The sequence below is a fragment of the Ochotona princeps genome, chromosome 18 (assembly GCF_030435755.1).
Source record: "Ochotona princeps isolate mOchPri1 chromosome 18, mOchPri1.hap1, whole genome shotgun sequence".
NCBI lineage: Eukaryota > Metazoa > Chordata > Mammalia > Lagomorpha > Ochotonidae > Ochotona > Ochotona princeps.
The window spans coordinates 29,089,397-29,111,981 of record NC_080849.1 but is presented as its reverse complement, the minus strand read 5'-3'; the positions used below and the strand labels follow the sequence as shown (position 1 = coordinate 29,111,981).

At 44.1% G+C, this 22,585-nt stretch overlaps 1 protein-coding gene across 3 annotated transcripts in view; it reads left to right on the top strand.

Annotated features, from left to right (window-relative positions):
* Positions 1–22,585, top strand: part of FHOD3 (formin homology 2 domain containing 3) — a 434,575-nt gene that overhangs the window by 302,957 nt on the left and 109,033 nt on the right. For 2 of the 3 annotated variants that reach the window (XM_058676902.1, XM_058676901.1), the window contains exon 11: positions 17,144–17,260. In XM_058676902.1, coding sequence (XP_058532885.1) covers positions 17,144–17,260 — 117 coding nt within the window. Of the gene's footprint in view, positions 1–6,625; positions 6,728–9,268; positions 9,635–17,143; positions 17,261–22,585 lie in introns of all 3 variants that reach the window. The other variant, XM_058676900.1, reaches the window with a different exon arrangement.

Below are 22,585 nucleotides of genomic sequence, written 5' to 3'. Positions count from 1 at the left end.
GGTTACCTGGACGCAGCCCTAGAATTAACAAATGAGTCCTTGTGAGGTAAAGGTCAGGATACAGTGTATTTGGTGTTGCAGAATGATGCAGACTGAGCCATGTATCAGCAAGGACTTTTATGTCATAAGTTTAACAAAAATATTTCTATGAGGTATTTTATATTCAGTTATGCAATTCATACACATTTTGCAGAACTAAATGGGCAATTAAAATATCTGCATTTTATCTAAACCTTGAGCCTTCCAGCCACTTGCCTCATATGGGTTAGACCTCTACGTCAGACCCTCAGGTCCTGGAGGCAGGTCTGGGAGCCACAGCCTTGTCCGTTACTCTAGTGGATTGTGTAAATGGAATTATTTTGTCTGTGTGTGTGGGAGGGACACTGGCAAGCACACTTGAGAGACTGGCTTAGGAGAAAGAATGTAATGATGTTGGAGGTATAAATTCAGGTTAGATGTGGTGCTCCCCTTGCACAGACAGGCAGCTGAGCTTGGGGAAAGGGACTCTGACCAGAACTGTTTTGCAACTTATTTGACCTTGTCTTATCTGAACCTTATTCTCTTATTTATTGAAAAGTTATTTCTTTGAATGGCAGGTAGAGGAAGAGAGAGATTCCATTGTTGATTGACTCCACCAATGGCCACAACAGCCATGGGTGGGCCAACCTGAAGCCAGGAGCTCAGAAACCCACCCATGTTTGCCAACTGGATATAGGCACCCAAGCATTTGGGCCATCTTCTGCTGTTTTCCCAGGTGCATCAGCAAGAAGCTGTGTTAGAAGTGGAGTAGCTAAGACCCAAAGCAGCATTCCTATATGGGATTTTAACATCATTAGCAGTGTCTTGACTTATTTCACCTAACCCTAACCTCATCTCTCTCTTTGTTTTAATCTGCAATGTGGGGGCATCTCTAAGGTTATCTCCCAACCATTGTCAGTTGTGTTCTTTGGCCACAGATAGGAACCAAGTGTTCTTTGATATCCACAGTGCTAAATAACTGCAACAGGCAGCAAGTGAGCACCTCCTGGCTGGGGCTGGGACTGTGTCTTCTGGAGAAATCCACCAAGAAAACTAATTACAGGTTGAAATGCCCTTGGTGCTAGGTGGAAAGTGATAGGAGAGCCATTCATTCAAACTGGGGCAGCGGAATCTGTGGAGCGGGAGGGGAAGATGAGGGTGGAGGGATGAAAGAATATGAGAAGTGAGCTGCAAACTAGACCTAATCCTAAAGCCAGTAGCCATAATCACTGAGCAATTACATACAATACTGCTGAAGGCAATCCTGGACTCAGGTCCTGGTGCACCTGTAAGACATGATCATAGGGAAGGCTCTGAAGAATTCTTTGGGAATTCTTTGCACTATAAAATCTGGCTGCTCCTGCGGCCTCATCCCACTAGATGGCGATACTGCTCACTGTCCCTTCCTGGAATTGTTACGACTAGGTCCCTTGATTGACAGATGTTCCCCTAGACCAGAATCAGCCTATGTAAGAACCACTGCAGTAGCTTTTAACTGTGCCACTTGTAGGTCAGGAACTTCACAAGACCGTGTCCCTTCCTTGCCATGAGTGTTTATACACACTTCTACAGCAGTGTGACGGAATCAATTGACCAACAAGCTCTTTGGGGCTTTGCACTGTTAGTTTTGATGAGCAGTTAAAAAATGACATCTCATTGTGACCTGATTTCTATCTCCTTGATTTAAAGTGAGATGAAAATACCTCTTCATACAAGTGTGTGACCATATTCACCGAATGTGTCCAATTTTTTAGTCCTGTTTTCACTGAGTTTGAAACATACTTGTGTATATCCTTGGCGGGGGGATATGTCTATTGGATGTATTGCCACTGTCATCTCCAGGACTTTGTTCATCTCAGTGCTAAGGTCCTCCAACGTGCTGTGGGGTTCTTTCAAGTGTTGCACTCATGTTTGGAAACTGCTTGTCAGTATTCTTTTTTCCTTTGTGTGTGTTTTGAAGGCTGAGAAACGTGATGTTAGCCTGAGACCCAAAATTTGAGAAAATTAAATTGGCTTTAGTGGAAACTATGCCCTTCACAATGGGTTGGGCCCTCAGTCCCTGGGTTACTTCTCCAGTGTGGGGAAGAAAGCTTCAACTCTGGGGCTGTTTGTCATAAAAAGGAAAATACTTAATGGATTCAAAACAAACCACTGCCCTAGAGTAACTCTATCCATCAAAAACAGGTGGTATCTCCAAAAAAGTGTTCAAGGCTGAAGGCCAGACATGCAGAGTTCCTTAGTGCAACTATAAAGAGAATGAGGTTATACTTTCAAAGGCTATCCAGCTGGGGAGAAAGCAAAATTATCAGGATTCTAAAGTTTTATGAAAAGATTTATTTTTATTGAACAGGCAGATTTACAGAGGAGGAGGAAAGACTAAGATCTTCCATCTATTGGTCACTCCCCAAGTGGCTGCAGTGGCCAAAGCTGTGCCAATCTGATGCCAGGAGCTTCTTCAGGTCTCCCACGTGGGTGCAGGTTCCCAATGCTTTGGGCTGTCCTCAACTGCATAAGCAGGGAGCTGGATGGGAACTGGGGTAGCTGGGACTTGAACCCGTGCCTACATGAGATCCCTGGTACAAGCTCCATGTTTTAATCTAATGAGGATAGGGCCATGGACTGTCAAGGAGGAGTGCCATGCTGAATAGATCAGACATAAATGTAAGTATTACATATGAACATCAGCCAACTCCTGACCAAGCAGCAGGGTGGGGTCCTCCGTCTAAGGGCCATGGGTGCAGTGCTGAAGTTGCCTGCTGTGACACTGGTCTGTGTGGGGGTGTGAGGGCTTGCTGTGCCAAGCTCAGAAGCACAGGTGAGATGTACTTAAAATATATATACATGTATTTACAGATTTATCTATTTTTATTGGAACGGCAGATTTACAGAGACAAAGATCTCCCATCTACTGATTTGCTCTCCAAATGGCCACAATAGCCAGAGCTGATCTGATCTGAAGCCTGATGTCAGGAGCTTCTTCTGGGTCTCCCACACAGGTGCAGGGTCCCATGGCTTTGGACCATCCTCCACCGCATTTCCAGGCCATAAACAGGGAGCTGGATGGGACACTGGTGCTTGTAGGTGGAGGATTAGCCAGTTGAGCCATTGTGACAACTCCTTACTTTTTATTTGAAAGAGAGGGAGAGGGAGAGGGAGAGGGAATCTTCCATCCATTGGTTCACTCCTAAAATGGCTGCAACAGCCAGACATGAGCCAGTCTGAAGTTAGGAGGCAGGAGCTTCTTCTGGGGCTCCCATATGGATATAGCATCCCAAGGATTTGGGCTGTCATTTGCTGCCTTCAGGCCATTAGCAGGGAGCACTCAAACTGGTACACATATGGATCGCTGGCCCTATGGGCAGTGGCTTAGCCTGTTAGTTCAAGTGGTCGGCCCGAGTCAGCTTTTGTGTGATTTCTGGCATTGAGAGAGCAGCATTGACCTCACTGTTCCCTGGACTACTTTTCTCTGGTAGAGGTACCCTGATCCAGTCAGAATCATACCTCCATCTCCTTTCAAACAAATATATAAACAAGTGTTCATAAAAACAAAAAAAACTTGACCATGCTGAGAAAAAGCACTGCATGTATATGTCTGTGTGTGTGTATGTGCATACATACATATGTATGGATATCCATATATACCTACACACACAACCGATAATGGTGAAACTAAGTGGAGAGAAGATGCCCTTTTCCATCAAATTCTGTGAAACCGATGCATCCATGTGAAAAAAAACTATCTGCCATCTGTGTTATGACACATGCAAAAAAAATCTATCCCAGCTAAATTGCAAATCTGCATGTGAGCAGTAGGGTGATGAAGCATGTTAGGGACAACACAGGAAATACGTTTAAGACCGTGACATGAGAAAGCATTCTTAAAAGGATACAAAAATAACCATACATTGAAAAGCAAATAGGACTTTGTTAAGAATAACAGCTTCCTTTTATTAAAAAAGCTTCATGGGGACATTGTGGCACAGCAGCTGAAGCCATCACCTGAAATGACAGCATCCCACATAAGCACTGTTTCAGGACTGGCTGCTCCACTTCTGATCCAGCTTGCTACTAACTAATGTGCCTGAGAAGGCACTGAGGAATGACCCAAGTGCTTGGGCCCCTGCCACCTGAGACCCTGATGGAGTTCCACACTCCTGTCTATAGCCTCGTACTACCCAGAGAAGAAGATACTTACAGCATCTATAAGCATGAGGACTTGTCTCCCAATTATAGAAGGAAGTTTAAATCAAGAGAAAATGCGTTTTGAAAATGCTTACAAAATAAACAGTTAGTATGCGGTCAGCCCTCGGCATTTCTGAGAATGGTTACAGGCTCTCTTTCCCATTCCTTCCTCCGTGATACCAAAGTTCATGGATATTCAAGTTGTTCTATACAATGCTGTATATACACAATATAACATTGTATATAATGTATGCATTTTTATACACCAAAAGTTGTGCACCTGCTCCCATATACTGGTAACTCATCTGTAACTTATTTATAATGCCGGATTCAATGTAAACTTCTCATACTGTATCATTTAGGGGATAATGACAAAAAACTGTGTGCAGGTTCACTGCACACAGTTTTTCCCTGAATATTCTTGGTAGAGGAAACCAGCTGTACTTGGAGACTTCAACAAAGAGGGTATCCAGACATTAAAGTATGACCATGTGCCTATTTCATTCACCAGAAAAAAACAAAAGAATCCACAGGAAGATCTTAGTACACACGAATCCAGTGGCAAAACGATATAGCAAAAAAAAAAAAAAAATACTGTCAGATATTGGCAAGGGTGTGGAACAACCAGAATGTGAGATATGGAAATGTTGATTTGTGCAGGAACTAAAACTGGCAGTTTGTAGAACAGTGAACCCTGGTCTGTCTTAGGTCCAAGAAATTCATTCCAAGTAGATTCTGCAGTGTCGTATTTTCGAACATTGACCAGAGGATACTCACTTGAGTATTTACAGCAACCTGGACCTGAAAGTACCTAAGCACCCATAATAGAGTGTATAACCAGACTGTGGCATACTTGTGTGAGAAGGGAATCCTATAGCAGTAAGAAGACTTGATCTCTAAGTCCACGTATCAGTGTAGGTGTGTCTGCCAGGTGTCATATTCAGCAAAAAGCTAGACTGAGTATGCCTTTAAAGAAATAGTAGAATTCACTAACTGTATGTGCTATGACATGGAGTAGGGAAACAATGAGAATGGAGAATTACAGGGTTTTTTTTTGTTTTTTTTTGGATGAATGTTCTTATGTTGTGAACAGCCAGTGATTTGTGGTGTTTTCTATGTGTATTTTGAGCTTCAGTAAAAAGGGGATAAAATACTAAAGGATAGCAGACAAGAGTTCAAAGTCTTGGAAAACTGATTCCTAAATTGAGAAATGGTAAATTTGTAAGGACTGTCCATCAGAAGGTGCTGGGCCATTCCCCAAGGAACGTTGGGGAAGAATTTTGGTAGTAGAGGCTGGGGTCAAGAGGGGGTTGTGGGAAGTGGATGGGAGGGCTGGCTGCAGGACTTACAAGAGGGATGCTCATCTTGTTTGGTGATGAGATTCAGAGTGTGAGGAGCTATGTGGAAATAGGTGAACTTGAAGTTCAGGTAGATGAGGGGTTGAGAAGGTCAGTAGGGTGTTAAGCAGGTGTTCTAATAACTGGAGATTCAAGTCAGAAGTTGATGAGCCATAGAGGCCAAAGGAAGGTGATGATTCTGTTGCCCAAGTATATAGACTGTATTTGTCAAGCAGCAAGAATAAAACCCAACTTAAACTACTACATGCAAAAATGAGAATTCATTGTTCCCCATTGGTGGAAGGCCAGATTGGGTATTCAGAAGTGCTAGATATAGCTGTGAAAGTAACTTGGAAACTGCTGTCCACTCCCTCCCGCTTTGCCTTCAATTCTGGTCTTCTTGAATGAAATTCGCTTACAGGCAGCTTCATCCACTAGGCACTTCTAGTGAGTTCATGGCATCCTCTTAGTGAATCTCCTTGGACACATAAGGAGAAATCCAGAAACTGACATGAATTGACTCCATCCACCTTTCCATTGTGGGTGAATCTGCTACTTAACCAATTCTCTGAGTGAGAGGGAGTGGCCTGCCACAGCCCCGCATCCACTATGGAGCTTACACAAGGGCAGCGTGGCCTGGCCTGAAGGCAGTCTAACCAGGGGGTGAAGATGTACAACTCTGTGGTTGCTGCAGCAGCTACTCATCGCCAAGAACATTGTATGAATGGCTCTTCATGGATGAGGAAAACTACAGGAGGCTTACCCTTGACCAGAAGCTTCTCTGAATGGCACATGGGTGGTCCAGGGCAGCAGCATTCAACCAACGTGACACACAGGTCTGGCCTCTGCTGTGTTAGTGTATGTCCACTCTGCATTTTCAGTGCCTGATCTTGGAACTGTCTCCTGTCTCCCAACAACTGTGTGTTCTTTCCTGTTTCAACCAGTTGGGTCTTCTTTTTCTTTATTATTATTTTTTTGTTTTTGCTTCACTTTCCTGTTTGTCTGTAATATTCATCTTGCTTTTTTCCATCTTGTCTCTTTGTGTGTGTCTCTCTCTCTCTTTTTTTTTTTGTCTGACCTCATCTCAGGGAAGAGGAGGAGGAGGAGGAGGAAGAAGAGGAGCAGCCAGTCACGGAGCCCAATTCAGAGGAAGAGAGAGAGGACGATGCCCAATGTCAGGGCAAGGACAGGTACTGAGGGCTGGGCCCTCTCATGCGCATGTGCACAGTCTGAGGCTACTTGCTAATGGCCAGTCTGTCCCTAGCACACCGAGTGAACCTTTCCTTACCCACACATGGAACTGCAGGATTGAGTATTGGAGAATTCACTGAGCACTTTGTCTGTGAGAACTGCATTGGTGTTCCAATCCTCCTGACCTCCCAAACATACTATGTGGAATAATAAGTGTTCTTCCCACTTTCTCTCTCTCACTGAGTGCTTTAGCTCAACCAAGTTGACAGTGACTAAAAGGTTTGTCTCCACTGAAATGATTTTCACATTCTAATACAACTTCTGTGTGATCCCTTTTTCCTACTAATTGTACCAGTATGGTGTAAACTGAAATGTGCGGATAGCTACTGTATTCACAATTCAACTTTTCTATCCAAATGATTAGGAATGTTTTACACTCCATACATCATAGCACAACATTTCTAGCATTTTCTTTCATATCCAGGAAAGCTAGCATTAACCTTGCAGCTCTTTGAGGAGTTTGCTGGCCTCTGCTCATCTCAATCAGATGCGTACTTTTCATCCTCAGCCAGTAGACGTAGACACAAGCACCTTGCAGACACTTGTACATATTTTCTCCAACGTAGCATTTCTATAATAAAAGTAAGACTTGCTCACGGTAATTTAATTTTCTAATATTCAAAACATTGTAGAGTTGATTTCCCTCTTAACTGACTGCTATGACAAATGGACATTTTTACCATTAGTGTTTGTGTACAAATAAACCAGATCTCTTGGGTTGGGAGAACTCATCCTCTTGCCACTTTCATGACCAATGGGGTTCTTTGCCTTAGGTGCCTCCTCTGTCAAGCTGCCCATCAGGGGTCTCAGAGTGCTAGTCAAACTGACAAACCAGTGATGTTTTCATTTTTTCCTTTGTAAGTGCCCTAGAAGCCAGCAGGGTGGGGCAATTCGAAAGAAGTGAGCTATTGGCAGAGAATGAGCCTGCATTGCAAATTGAGGAGCAAGAGGACAGTGTCCCGTCGAGCCCCCTGCCTGTGCTGATCTGCTGGACTGGAGACTAGTGACTGATAATTAGGTGCACGATGGGAGAGAAGTATTTTAGGTGTATAAAGAGCCACAGGAGGTTGTGTGGACCTTCAATGAATATGCCATCTTGGCTCTGCAGACTTAACCATGCATGTTCTGTCCCATCCAGAGCCACCGAAGCTCTCAGCTTCTCATGTTGCCCAGCACCTCCAATGCAGATGGATGAGTGTGGCCACAAAGGGCAACTTTTGAAGGGCTCCTATGGTGATATGCTGTGTTTCACTGGGAATCTGGCTGTGCAGGCCGAGGCACCCTGTGTTCGACTCGTTAGGCAATGCAGTTACAAACTAAGCACCAAAGCTGAATCTTCGTGGTACTCAGGTGTTCATTAACCTTCATCTGCCTGCTCTTTATTTTCTGACAGAAAGCTCTAAGACCCAAGAGTGGCCTGGTGCCTGTCGGTTTAGCTCCCTCTGCTGCCCCTTGCTGTGGGCTTGACAAGGCGGTGTGCTCCCACCTGTGCGCCCTGTGACATGGTCTCCTTCCATCTACCCGTCAGCCCAGGGTAGCTACCTGTATACACAGACGAGTTCTCAGTTGTAGTGACGGCTCATATTCCATGCCCAACTGGGTGCTATGGAGTCATTTGCCTGGGGAGAAAGACTATGATTTTGAAAAATACACATCTTAGCATAAATTCTCAAGTTACAAAGGTATGTGTGAAAATATTGCCGTGTCCAAGGCTAATCCACTGTAGATGGAAAGTTCTTTTACATTTAATAACACTTAATTGACACATAAAAATTGTACACAAGGTTTACAGTGTGGTCATTTGATATGTCTATACATTGATTGATTACCACAACCTGATTAATGAATGTATCCATCACTACTCATAATTACCATACATGTGCATGTATGTGGCGTTTGTGTGTAGTTACAATGTTGGTATTTTTTTGTAACTGAAAACTGTGTTGGAAATGGGCCTGCCTGGAGCAGTCTGGATGTGATGGGTTCAGTGGTAGGAATGTGAAATGGGCAGAAATTGTGATCATTATCCTGGCCCTGTCCTAGCATTTTTCAGTTATAAAAGCTGATGGCTTTTGAAAACGCCTCTTTCTCAAGGTCTGGCTTCTTAGCTGGAGGCTGAATCATTTATTTGACCAAGACAAATGAAGCTCCAAGTGTAGCCCTCCAGGTGCTGCACCACCAGCAGGGCCAGCAGGGGCAGAGGAGCCTTGGGGGCTGCAAAGAATGCCCTCCCCACGCCAGACTTGCTGTGGGAGATACTTCCTTGCTCTAAGTCTCACCCCAGCCAGGCAAGCCCAGGTGCCAGGAGTGATTGGACCCTTGGGTATTAGTGCTGCAGTCCCAGAACCCCTGGGCTGTGAAGGAAGCACCCATCACCGTGGTGGGTTGTCCTCTGTCTTGCTCTCTTTTCTAACCATTTCTCCCTCTCTCCCACTTCCCTTGCCACTTCCATTCCTTTCCCTTCTGCCCTGGGCTAGCAGCAAGGCCTGCTCTGTGTTTGAGCACAGCCCTTCTGGAAAGGATGCTACTACCCAGATTTCTGCCCCTCCAGCCGACTCCAGTGCCATCTTGCAGGAAAATTGGCTTCCAGTTGGCAATACGATGAGGAACCCCCGCTGCAGCGGGTCCTCGGTGCCTGAGGCTGTCCGGCCTGCCCTCCTATCACCCCCCAGCCCTGCCTTGGCTGCTCGGCCCCCCTCCTGCACGCCTGGCTTCCCAAAAACATCACCGACCGTAGAGCGGCTACCCTATGTGCCACACAGCCCCTTTCACCTGTTCTCCTATGACTTTGAGGAGTCGCCCTTGAACACCAAGGAGAAGGAAGCGGAGGCCCAGCAGGAGAGCAGGTAGATGTGCACAGACTTCTCAGCATCTCCTGTGCCTTGGCTTTCGCTGTGTGTGTGCGTGTGTGTGCGCGTGTGTGTGTGTGTGTTACTGTCAGAGAGCAGTGAGGGCTGTAACTCACTCTCCAGCCACTAACAGGTGATCAGTATTTAGATAAGCTGCAGAAAAAAAAGTGCTGTCTGATAGAATGAAAGGGCTCTTTCGTTTCAACAGTTGCTAATACTGAGTTTTAGACGTAAGTTTATATGCATATTATATATAATATACATATAACATATGCAATATAGACACAGTGTGTCGAATCTCTTTCCACTCATTTTGAGGGGTGGGGGAGGGGGAAGGTTTTGTGACCTGTGGAACACAGAAAAAAATGCTTTGTGTCTTGCCTTGTACTGCTGTGAATACAATTTTCCTTCCTTTAGCAACAGCTGTTCCTATTCTGTAACTTTGAACACACATTATTAAATAAGTACACCCACCTATTGGAAGAGAAACACTGGAGGCTCAGACTGTGATTCCTCTTCCAATAGGTGGGTGTACTTATTTTCTTCCCCTGTTCCATGGCTTTTTAACATACACATTTTTCTTTCCAAAAAATGCTTGCAATTTTCTTTAAGCTGATATACCATTACATTGTGAGTCATCTAATGGGGACTTTATATCATGCCACTATGTAACAGAACTTAAATTGGTCTTACAAAGCTTGGAGAAGGAACAGCGGGAGGGATGTGCTTTGGGTCTGGCAGGGAATGCTCAGCAGGTGCTTTCCTACCTGCCGGTGTGGCTGTCCTTCACCGCACCCTGACTCAGTGGTACTTTCCTGGAGCAGGAGAGTCTGAAATTGGTGCCTGATCACTCAGCTGGCATGCCTATCTTACAATAATCATCATAGTAGCTAAGTAACAGCTCCTGAAAACGTTGAGAGAAGTTTCAAAATTACATATAAATGATGTGATGGAAAGAAAGCAAACAGAATGTGTTTTTCTCTCCTTTGGTTTTATCTAAGCAATTAATTCCAGTGCCTCAAAGCCTGTCCAGTTTTGCTTCTCTATTTCAGCCAAACTAACTGAATCATGCAATTTGCTGTTCAGCACTTTTACTTGGTAGTGGGAGGTAGTGTTTTATTTTTAATGGCTCTTTTTAAGTCATAAATTTCAATAGTTGTAAAGGATGTAATTTGTCTCATGTATATGTGCCTGGTGTTTATTTTTGTCAAAACCTTGGGGCTTCAGATTTTGCTGATTGAATTGCAGAAAGTGCAAAGCTGGTGCTCAGGCCAAATGAGACCACATTTCAATCACAAAGAGGATCTGACCTGATGTTTCAGTTCAAATAGGCAGGCCAAGGTGTGGCCAGGGGATGACAGCCTCACTCTGGGGTCAGCCTGGCCAGTAGGTGGAGAGGCAGGTCAGTCCTGGGGCTTGCTCAGGAGTTGGTCCATGGGGAGCTGAAATGCAGCTTCCTCGCTCTGTGCTTTTCTTTAGCAGTGCCCCAGGAGTGAGGCTTTCTGGTTACTGCCTTGCCTGGCAGCCTGGAAGTTCAGAGCTCAAGGCAGTGCCTCTCCTCACCCCAGCCTGTTGGTCAGTATTTTCTCTCTCAAAAGCAGAAGGCATTTGCAGAAAGAGAGGCAGGAAGGACAATGGAGAAAGACCTTGGAGCAGCTCTGGCTGACCCATCCTAAGGAGCAACAGATGGAGAAGCCAAGAGCCTGAAGGTACAATTCCTCTGCTTCTGTGAATGGCTGTAAACGAAGTCAGACCTGTTTACACTCAGAAGCTGTGAACCGAGTCTGACCCACTTGGGAGTACAAGTTCATCATGGTCTCATCCAGGTCTGACATTCCTGGTTGCAGGAATCATTGACACCATTTTGCTAATTATTCAAGTATATTACTTACTGCGATACAGTTTTGCAGATACACAAATTCTCCCTTCTTCCTCCTATTTCTCTCTCTTCACTTTCCCCTGAATTGTCACAGTCATATGGTCTCTGGTAACAATTACAGGGTTAACTTTCTGCTATTTAAATATATCATGACATGGTAGGTATAGGTAAAGGTTGAAAACTAGTATCATACTGTACAGATATATATTTACATGTTTCAATGGGAGTCCTATTTTTATTCAGTAGTAGAGATGCATACTGCAAAGTAACTTTACTTCCCAGTATGCTTTTCTTCATCATATGAACTGCAGTTTATCTGTGAGAATATATGCACATATTTAATTATGTATGTATCTTTATTTTGTACTTAGCATAGAGGCTATCTTATATCAGAAGGAACATGTGATATAATTTCCTTTTGGGACTAAGTATGATGGTCTCTAATTGGGACTGTTTAATTGCAAACAGAGAATTTCATTCTTTTTGTGGTTGCTTAGTATTCCATAGATTAAATGTACCACAGTTTCTTTATCCATTCATCTGTCAGCAAGCAGCTGGTTTGTTTCTGTGACTTCACTGTTGTGGATTGTGTTGCTATAAATATTGGGTTGCTGGTCACTTTCTCATAAGGAATTTCATTTCATTTGGATATATTCCCAGAGTTGGTATAGCTGGGCTATATGATAGGTCAGTTCTAGTTGTCTGAACACTTTCCATACTCACTTCCATAGAGGCTGCATAGTCTACAATCCCTCCAGCAGTTAAGTACTGTACCATTTTCCCCACATCCTTCCCAGCAGTTTTTATTAGCTGATTTCTAAGTGTAGGCCTTTCTTTCACCTGGTGTGATAGCCTAGTGACTAAATCCTTGCTTTGCGTGTGCCGGGATCCCATATGGGCACCAGTTCATATCCCAGCTGCTCCATTTCCCATCCAGCTTCCTGATTGTAGCCCGGGAAATCAGTTGAGGATGGGTCAAAGCCTTGGGACCTGCACCTGTGTGGGAGACTGGAAGAGGCTCCTGGCTTTAGATTGGCTCAGCTCCAGCCATTGCGGCCACTTGGGAAGTGAACCAGTGGATGGAATATCTTTGTCTCTCCTCTGTAAATCTGCCTTTCCAATAAAAGTAAATAAATCTATTTTAAAAATTTAAAATATGTGTGTGTGTGTGTAGACCATTCTCATTGGAATTAGGTGGGATCTCAGTGTAGTTTTTATTTGAATTTCCCCAATAGCAAGAGAGCCTGAGCATTTTTTTTTCTGTGTGTCTATTAGCCTTTTGAGTTTCTTAGTTTGAAAAATATCTGTTCATGTCCTTATCTCCCCCCTTGTTTTAAAGATTTATTTGTTTTAATTGGAAAGGTAGATTTACGAGAGAAGGAGAAAGAGAGAGAAGGCTCTTGAATCTGCTGGCTTACTCCCTAAGGCAACCATTTAGTCACTAAACCATTTTGCCACTTCCACCTCCCCAACTTAACAGGGTAGTTTATTTAGCTGTAGTTGAATTTCTGAAACTCTTCATAATACCTTCGATATCTTAGATATCAGACTTCTCTCTGTTGTATAGTGTTCAAAGATTTGGTTCCTCTTCTGTTGGTTGCATCTTCACTTTGCTTACCATTTCCTTTGGTATGTGTAACTTTTTAGTTTGATGTAGTTCCATTTGTTTATTTTGGTTTGGGCTGCCTATGCTTTTGGTGTCTTTTCTGAGAAGTCTTTGCCTAGACCTATGTTTTGTGGAGTGTTTCCTATGTTTTCCTCTAATAGTTTGATGGTTTCTGGATGCAGATTTAGGTCTTTGATCCATTTGGAGTTGTTTCTACATGAGGTGAGAGTTGGTGGGATCTTGTTTCTTAGTTCTGCAAGCAATTATCCAATTATTCCAACAGTATTTTTTGACGAGAATAACCTTTCTCCCTTGCTTATTTTCAGTTTTCTTGTAGAAAATTAGTTGGCTGTACAGGTGCATTCACACCCTTTTTACAGGGTGAATCCAGTATGACTTGTGCACCTTCCAAGAACAGTATAGACAAGTTAGGAGCTGCACCTGTGACTAAAACAAGGCTATCTTGGCATTCTCATCCTTCGCAGTGGGACAGCTGTCCATTGGGGTGGTCCTGAACTTTGTTGTGATGGTGAACCTCTGATAGGGAACTCCTGATCTCACAACTCCCACTCCCCACATGCAATTTCCAAGCTTTCTTATTACTGAGAATCCTGGAAGTGGGAGCCTGGGAAGCAGATAAGCAAATGCTACAAATTTCAAAGAAAAAGGAGCTAAGAGACCAGTTTATTTGGGGTCAAAGTTTTTGAAATTTGTGCAGTCTTTTTCATGGACTGTTTGTGTCCTTGGATTTCAGAGTTTTTGCCTCAAAACTTGTGATTTAAATCTCCATGGACCTTTTGATAATCACATTTAAATACCCAGTATTAGTCACCCAAGCTGCACGCAACAGCCATGTGTTTGTATATAAGGATTGATTTAGGTTAAGTAAAGTGTACAGGATTTTGTTTTTTTAGACACTTGACAACAGTTTGAAAACTGCCCAAAAACAGTGTGTACTTATTGAATTTTCATTCACGGTGGTTTCCAGGATTTTTGTAGCCATAGATTTGACTACATAGTAGTTGGCTGTAATGGAAAGCATTACGGGGGTGGGAGATGAAGATCCAGTGTGTTAGTCATACACCCATACACACCCATTACCATCCCTAGTGCTCTCTCTACCATCCAAAAGGTGCTGATCACCAAACTGTGTGATCCAGTTAGTTTGGCTGAAATTGAGAAACAAAATTGTACAAACAAGGAGACATTGAAATTAACTGCTTAAATACTAGACAAACCAAAGAAGGAAAAACAATATTCTGCTTGTTTTAGTTCTGTAATGTCCTTTAGATGTAATTTTAGCAAAGTACACCTGTTCAAACACAATGCAGGCTGGCCACTGTGGCTGCAGCTGCTGTGGCAAGAGGACAAGCTCAGTTCAGGTCATCAGGGAAGGAGGCCTGGACGTGTGACAGGCAGGTGACATCAGACCTCATTGGAGAGCCCAGGGGTTCTTGGCAGCTTCCTCTTTCTACATCATCACAGAGCTGTCCATTCTGATTTTTCCCTCTCTGCTCCTTAGCTCGGCCTTCTCATCTGCCTTCATCCTTTACTTGTTCTGCCTTTTCCCTGGCTTGTGGCTCCCAGGTCCCTCTTGAAATATCCAGAACATCCAACCAACACTTAACTTGGAGAAGCAATGATCTTGTTGGACTTGTGGAATATTGATTTTTTTAAAGAGAAAACCAGGGCCCAGAAACCAGTCTCCTAAAGGTGCTGGTTCACAGAAGGCAGTGGAGTGGGAGTGTGCTGTGTCTCCCTTGGCCTGGCGGAGAGCCTGATATTGAGCACTCACCTGACATGTGACGCCAAATATATAATTAAGGGAAGAGCAGCAGCCAAGCCGGCCACAGTCTGCGGTGCAGGATGGACTTGGGGAATACAAATATTTCACTTTATGTTATAATTAATGTATTACTAAAAATTGAGGTTTCATTCTTTAAGAGTAGATGGTTTAGTCCTGGTGCAGTAGCCTAGCAGCTAAAGTTCTCGCCTTACACGCTCTGGGATCCCGTATGGGCTAGTTTGTATCCCAATGGCCCCGCTTCCCATCCAGCTCCATGCTTGTGGCCTGGAAAAGTGGTCAAGGATGGTCCAAAGCCTTGAGACCCTGCACCCGCATGGGAGACCCAGAGGAAGCTCCTGGCTCCTGGCTTCGTATTGGCTTAGCTCTGGATATTGTGACCGCTTAGGGAGTAAATCATCAGATAGAGGATCTTCCTCTTTGTCTCTCCTCCTCCCTGTATATCTGACTTTCTAATAAAAATAAATAAATCTTACAAAAGTAGAATGCTTATCTTTTACATTTGTACATGTGCAAATGCTTTTAAAATCAAAAGCAAATTTATTATTTGTTATTATTATTATCATTATTAGGAAAGGCCAATTTACAGAGAGAGAGATAAAGATCTTCTATCTGCTGGTTCACTCCCCAAGTGACTGCAATGGCTGGAGCCGGGCCAATCTGAAGCCAGGATGCAGGAACTTCTTCTGGGTCTCCAATGTTGGTGCCAGATCCCAAGGCTTTGGCTGTCCTCTACTGCTTTCCCAGGACACAAGCAGGAAGCTGGAAGCGAAGTGTAGCTGCTGGAACACAAACTGAGGTCCATATGGGATCTGGTGCAAGGAAAGGATTTAGCCACTGGGCTATTGCGCTGGGCCCTATACATATGTTTTGAGACTGTTTTTACACAGTTGTGATCGCACTCTGTGTTCTATCCATTTAGCCTATATGGTGACATTATCAATGGTGTCACAGAATTGGGAATCGTTTTTAATGATCATATAATATTTTGCTGGTGAATAATACATCCTGCCCCCATAGCAGTTCCTGCAGTGTTTCACTTGCTTTGAGTAGTTTCCAGTTTTATCCATCCATGCTCCAGTGATACTCTTGGTACAGATCTTGATAAACAGCCATAAGGTTGTCTCCTCATGATCATGGCCCAGAAGTGGCATTGTCCTGGCCAGTGATAAACACATTTTGAAGTCAGATTCTTTTCCAAAAGGTTTTGTACCAGTATCTTTTGCCGGGAGTTGGATTGGATTCCTTCTAATTAAGAAATCCTTGTACACATACTCCATAGTGACCTTTGTGGTCCCTCAGACCCAATACTCTGTCTGCAGCTGGTTCAGGCTGTGTGGACTGAGAGGCCGCCTCCACAGAGCTTGTTTGCACCTTGAGAGTCTGCCTCAAGGCACAGTCTGCACTTAGTGATTTGCATCTTGGGAATTCTCTAGGTGATGATAGCTAACCGCTGAGTGACAGCTGTTCTGAAAAACACAAGGAAAATTCTAAAACTTTATAGATCCTGAAGCATAGCCTATCGCAGGTGCGTGACATATCATCAAAGCTTGTGTTACCTTAGTGACTGTGATTTGGGGTCAGGGGACCTGAACCATTGGGAGGAGCGCACACTTCACAGCCAGGAGCATCCGGAAGGCTTGGCGACAGTTGCGCCTTGATTTGGGGTCAGGGGACCTGAACCATTGGGAGGAGCGCACACTTCAGAGCCAGGAGCATCCGGAAGGCTTGGCGACAGTTGCGCCTTGATCACTAGGCAGAAGATGGCATCAGTTTTCATCAGTGAAATTGACTGGAAAATGCCTAAAGCAGAACCTTTAGTAAGGTATTTCCTTATTCCAACCTAGGGTGTTTTGGGTGTTTTCTACAGACTTGTAGTGGCATCAATACTGATTCTAAAGCAAGAGAGGGGCAAGAAAAATCTTCATGTTTCAAATGGAAATATGTTAGCAAACAGTTTTCACATGCACTTTAAAAAAAGGAATTGTGAAGACTGTTGAAAACCTGAGTTCTATAAATTGTGCTGCCTGTTAGGTTTTGGGCTTTGGGAAACTTGAGAACTGATCATACGGAGACAGTTATAAACCTCTTTGGGTTAGAATCATCACGGACGGTGGCAGCATTTCTAGATTTGCCTTTTCTTGCGCAGATTAAAATGATTTCATCTACTGACTTCTCTTTCCTCCCCTCCCCACCCCCAACCTCTGCACTTTTCAGGTATGCCAACTTTGGTAACAACCCTTACCACACCGCAAGGCAATCTGCTGGCCCCGGGGCACCCCCCACTACTGCCTCCTCCGTTTCCCTGCCTCAGGAAGCCAAGTCCCCAGAAAGGTGAGCTGTGCACGGGTGCTCAGGGTGTCCCTATCCCAAGAAGGGGGGATTCACTCAGCTAAGAGTGCTTAAAGGAGAAGCATGACTAAAAGGAATAGTATGAAGTACTTTTCTCTGCAGAGCGTTATCTGGAGGCAAGAATATTTTCTGTTTCACAGTATTTACTAACTAAATATGTTAGAGGTGAGATTTTATTGTTACTATTGAATCAAACCCTTCTGTGTTTGCCATAGGGAGTATAAGAGACAATTTCTTCTGAGACACTTGAATGTACATGTTTAGCTCATACCTTATAAACAATCTGAAATGTTACATAAGCTTTGCAATTTGTTTTATATCAGCTTTCTCATTTGCATGACACTCTATGTATCAGAGTGTGCAGGCCTATTAAGGTGCTATGTAACTAATCTAGGACCCACCAGAGGAGATAGTAATTATACGAATACATGGGAGGAATTTGACTTGGCGTGGGTGTTAGACCACCAGAAATTAACTGATGATTACTCCTGGAAGCCAGTGATTGCACAAGGATGTGTTTACAAGGGAAAAGTAAGACCTGTAATTTTAGAACAATTAAGAACAAGTTACCCTTACATGGCAAGAATGCTGAGTTAGAGACGGCTGATCAGGGTTCCAACTCCCTCACTTGCAAGTTATTTAATCCCTGAGGGTAAAATGCCAGCCGCACCAGCCCTCACCTTACAGCGGGGTTTTGTCCAGCAAACGAGAGTCTGCATGAGGTATTGTGAGAAGCCAACTGTGTACGTCTAGTTTGGGGATCACAGTGTAGAGGAGGTTCATGAGCAGCTTATGACTCATCAAATGTGGAGTGAAGGCACACTCACCAGGGTCAGCACAGATTGAAAATGAGCTTGACTTGTTTTCTGCATTGAGATACTCTTCTGTGCATGATGTGTGTGTGCTGCTATGACTGCTTCTGGTGACTGGGGGCTTGCTCGGACTCTGCCAACAGACAAGGTGAAGGCCCCAGGAAGAAGGGGTGCACAGGGAGGGGTGTCTGGCCACACGTCACTATTGATGTGTGAGGTGATATCAGGCTTCCTGAGACAAACACATAGGCTGAGTTAGGTCTCAGTCATAAGGTAACAGGTTAATTACCCTGGAACAACCCTTACCCATCTATTGCTCTGTCCTGTACCTTAGCATCCTCCCTTCTGGAATCAGCCCAGGTTATCTGTAGCCCTGGGTGAGCTCTGGAAGTGAAATCTGGGGCCAGAGTAAGGAATTTTGCCATCTTACTGATCAGGCATAGCACAATTGTGGACCTAGCAGGCTGTCGATGCTACAGGACATGATGCAGGCTGCATTCATTCTGTGTCCTCCACGTTACCTAAGGATCATATAAACCCTGGTTGAAACAGCCAATGATGTTACCCACTCACTGACTGGTAGCACTTTGGAGGTTCATGAATCTTGGAAATTAAAAGCGTAAGGGTGGCACATAGGTTTACTGAAGCCCTGGGCTTTGGGAAGGATCCTCCTGGGTTCTGGAGAGAAAGCCCCAACCTCTGCCAACTTTCCAATTTCCAAAAGCCAAGGCAAGGCTTGAGCTGAGAAATCCAGAAGTCAGGCTCCTGGAGGACTTCTGGCTGCATTGCCTTTCCTATTTGCACAGCCTGATGTGCTCCTGGTGGAGTGAAACCTGGAAGAATAGGGTTGCATCCTGGAGCATCTTGAACACCTGGCAGCAATGAGCAGGCCAATGGGGCAGTACACAGTAATACAGGACAGGGACTGCTGTAAAGCCCCATTCCATGCCATGAGATAAAGCCATGTCCCATGGGGGCAATGAGCAAGGCGCTTGGGTGGACATGGCTGGAGGCTGGAAGCTGGGGAATCAGTGAGTGAGAGTTCAGGGGGTTCAGCCTGGTGCATGCAATTTTTGATCTCTGTGGCACCAGGGGCATTGTTGAGAGGCCCTGGGAAAGAATGGATTAAGCAGTTGTAAGTCTGAAGGAGGCACTGGGATTCAGTCACTCTGAGGGCACCGTAACCCAGTGGGTCCAGTGCATTATCCAATGGGTAATGATGCAAGCCACATTTCTTCCAAATGCATGTTCTTCTTTCAGTGCTCTTTGACCAAAGCAGCTTGGTAACTTGCATTCTACCCTGTCCATAGACCAGAAGAGTTGCCTTGAATAGTTAATATCTTCCTTTATATTCACATGTCCTTTCAGTTGTTACCATGCGCAGCTTGGGAAAATCATGTAGTAATTTGCTTGGAATGCGGGTTTATGGTAACACCAGAAAGCTGTAGGCCTGACTGCAGCTTCTTTCTCTTGCCTAGATAGCTTCTATTTGGGGATTGGGAAAAAAAAAGCCACAGGTGAATTCCATGATTCCAAGCCATGTTTATGTACCATTGCCTGGGCATATGTTGTCAGTTGCACTTATGGAAATGTGGTTTTTACAAACTTTGTCTTTCTTTTTTTTTTTTTTAAAGATGTTTTTATTAATTTGAAAGAGCAACAGGGAGAAACAGAGCTCAAACCCCAAATGGCCATAATAGCAGGTGTTTGGCCAGGCTGAAGTCAGGAGCCGCCAACTCCATCTGCGTCTCCCATGTGGGTATCAGGGTACCAACCCAATTGGGCCAACAGCCACCAACTTCCCAGGTACATTAGCTGGAAGCTGGACTGGAACCTGAGCAACTGGGCCTTGAATCGGCACTCCTGTATGAGATGTAAACATTACTAGCTATACGTTAATCCAACAGCAGCACAGCACTGTCGTGTGTGTGTGTGTGTGTGTGACCTGAATTCTATGTTTATCACTCATAATCTGATGTCAGACATGTAAGTCTTTTCTGCCCCCTGGATGAGATGTTTGTTTTTGCTTAGATGCAGACTTTGTAAAATATACTGTTTGAGGTGTTCGTGTACCCTTTATTATAATCCAGGAGCAAACCTCTTTTCCTCCTGAGGCAAGATATTGAACTTTTACAAATCTCAGTTGTATTTAACCAGGGAGCCCATATCTTCTGTCAGCATGCTTCCAACTAGTAAACATTGTGCCAGGCCCCCCGCACAGTCCTGGAGAGTTCTAGAACTCCACTGCCTTGATTGGGAAACAACACACACTTCTGGGAAGTCTTGGGAAAATCAGGCCAACTCAAACACCCCTGCAGGCATCTCACCCCACTTTGCATAAGCAGTTGGGCATCAACATGAGCTTAGAGTTTTCCATTTTCCCCCTAAACATATGAATGTGTTAGAAGCTAATAAAACTTGGGTTGATAAAATGACCTACAAAGGAAGAACTGAAAAATATGGCACCCCAAATTAAGTCACAGGTATTAAAACAAATCCACGTCTTGGTCTCCCATTTCAGCTTTGTATGAAAGGGCTCTCTTTTAGAAAAAGTGTTGTGTTAATTTTCATGAAATGGGAACATAGGTCATGCCAAAAACCAAGCACAGAAACCAGAACTATTTGCAAAGGCCCTCAAGGGATTCAGGATGAAGCTATTGAATGAAAGCAGACTCTTCAAAAAAAAAAAAAGCTTCAGTTTTGAAAATGTACTTTCTGATCAGAATTCTAAATATTTGGATTTTGAAAGAAAACTACAGGCATATTTGAACCATTACTGTGCAAGTGTTCAAATGAAACAAGTAAACAAGCAAACAATAACCATAGCGCGAGCCAATGCATGTTCTAGGCTGTGGGACCCACACCCCGCCTTCCCATCCCTGCCATGTCTTCTCCATCTTGTGGGCCTTTTAGGAAATGGCAGCTAGGACCTCCTTGGAGTTCGGGCTTTCTGTTTACTGCAGTGCCTAGGGCTGAGAAAAGGCTTGAGGCAATTAGTCCCTTTGCTGTGTTTAGGAAATCGCTGAAAGCACAGCCTGTCCCGCAAGGTGCATGGGGAGTGCTTTGTGACAGGATGTGGGAAGAAGCTCACGCTGAGATGTTTAGGGGTGATGTTAACTAGAAAAGCTCCGTGGGTTCTTTCTTCAGCTTAATATAGAAACAAAAAGCTGGGAACCAGTTGCGGACAGAGAAGTTTATTTACAAAGTGACCAGGTGAGTATGCAAAGAATAGGGAAAGGGAAAGCACCTCCTGGGAGAGAGCCTAGAGATGGGGTGCCTTTTGAAAGGGAGAGACACCAAAGGTTCTCAGAATTTAAGTCTTCCCTGCCCCCTCCTTGTTGGGCAGGAACCTACAGGTAAAAGGTTTTCCTTTAGTGGTCTCTCAACCAGTTCAGAACTGGGTGGGCAGTGCTGCGCCACCTGCTTGAAGGTGTGGCCAAGGTTTCAGTAGGCTTGGACGGTCTCAGGGGACAGTGAGGCCATCCCAGTGGGCGTGCTCAGCTGTCCCCTGGAGCATCATTGGGTCCCTGAAGTCTTGGTTCTGCTCTCATTGCCTGCTACAGTTGTCTGTCTTTTAGACAAATAGCAGCTACCTGTCAATTTTGGGAATGAGCTGCTCCGGTAACTATCTCAGCAGTGATTCCTAGTTTCTGGGAAATTATCAGGCCAGATATAAAGTAACAACTTCCTCTGGCAGAGTAATATTGGCAATAAGGAATAAAGGATGCCCGTGTGTGTGTGTGTGTGTGTGTGTGTGTGTGTGTGTATGTATGTGTTTGGAAGACTTCATGTTCTCGGTGCATGATACTTTATTGTAGGCACCATGTTGCATGGCAGATCTTTGTGACACATTGGGTAACTGTAGTGTTGTAGTTGTGAACTATAATTTGCAGTTCTGGCACAGTAATTTCCATCATCTTTTGCTGATCCCAGGGAGGCCACCATTCTGTTGTCAACTTCCCTATCTTTGCCTAGTTTAGATGCTTTGGATCAAAGGAATTTTAAGTGTTTGTCCTTCTGGGACTGGCTTGTTTCACTTAGCTTAGTATCCACTCATGTCACTATAAATGATACATTGTACATATATGTGAATATACTGTGTTTTGCCCACTTATGTCTTATTTGTAAGGTACGTGGGGGAAATTATAGAGATAATAAACCATAAAACAGATAGGAGTGATTTTCCTTTTGTTTCATTCGTGACAGTTTTACCATGTAGAAAATTCTTGACTTTATGGGTTAAATTTAGTTTCACTATCTTTTGCCTGTTGCCTCTCTATTGAAGGCTTTTTTCTTCCATAGCTTCTTCTAACACCTCCTGAGCTACATTTTTCACATGTGAATATTTTGTCTCTGAATATTATTTTGGTGAATGGTATGAAGCCGAGGTCCAACTTCAGTGTTGTTGTGAACCCCAGTACCCCTTATTGAAACAGCTATCCCTTCCATTACAGATTTGTTCTCTGTCAGCCTGAATGTAGGCCATTTCCCTTAG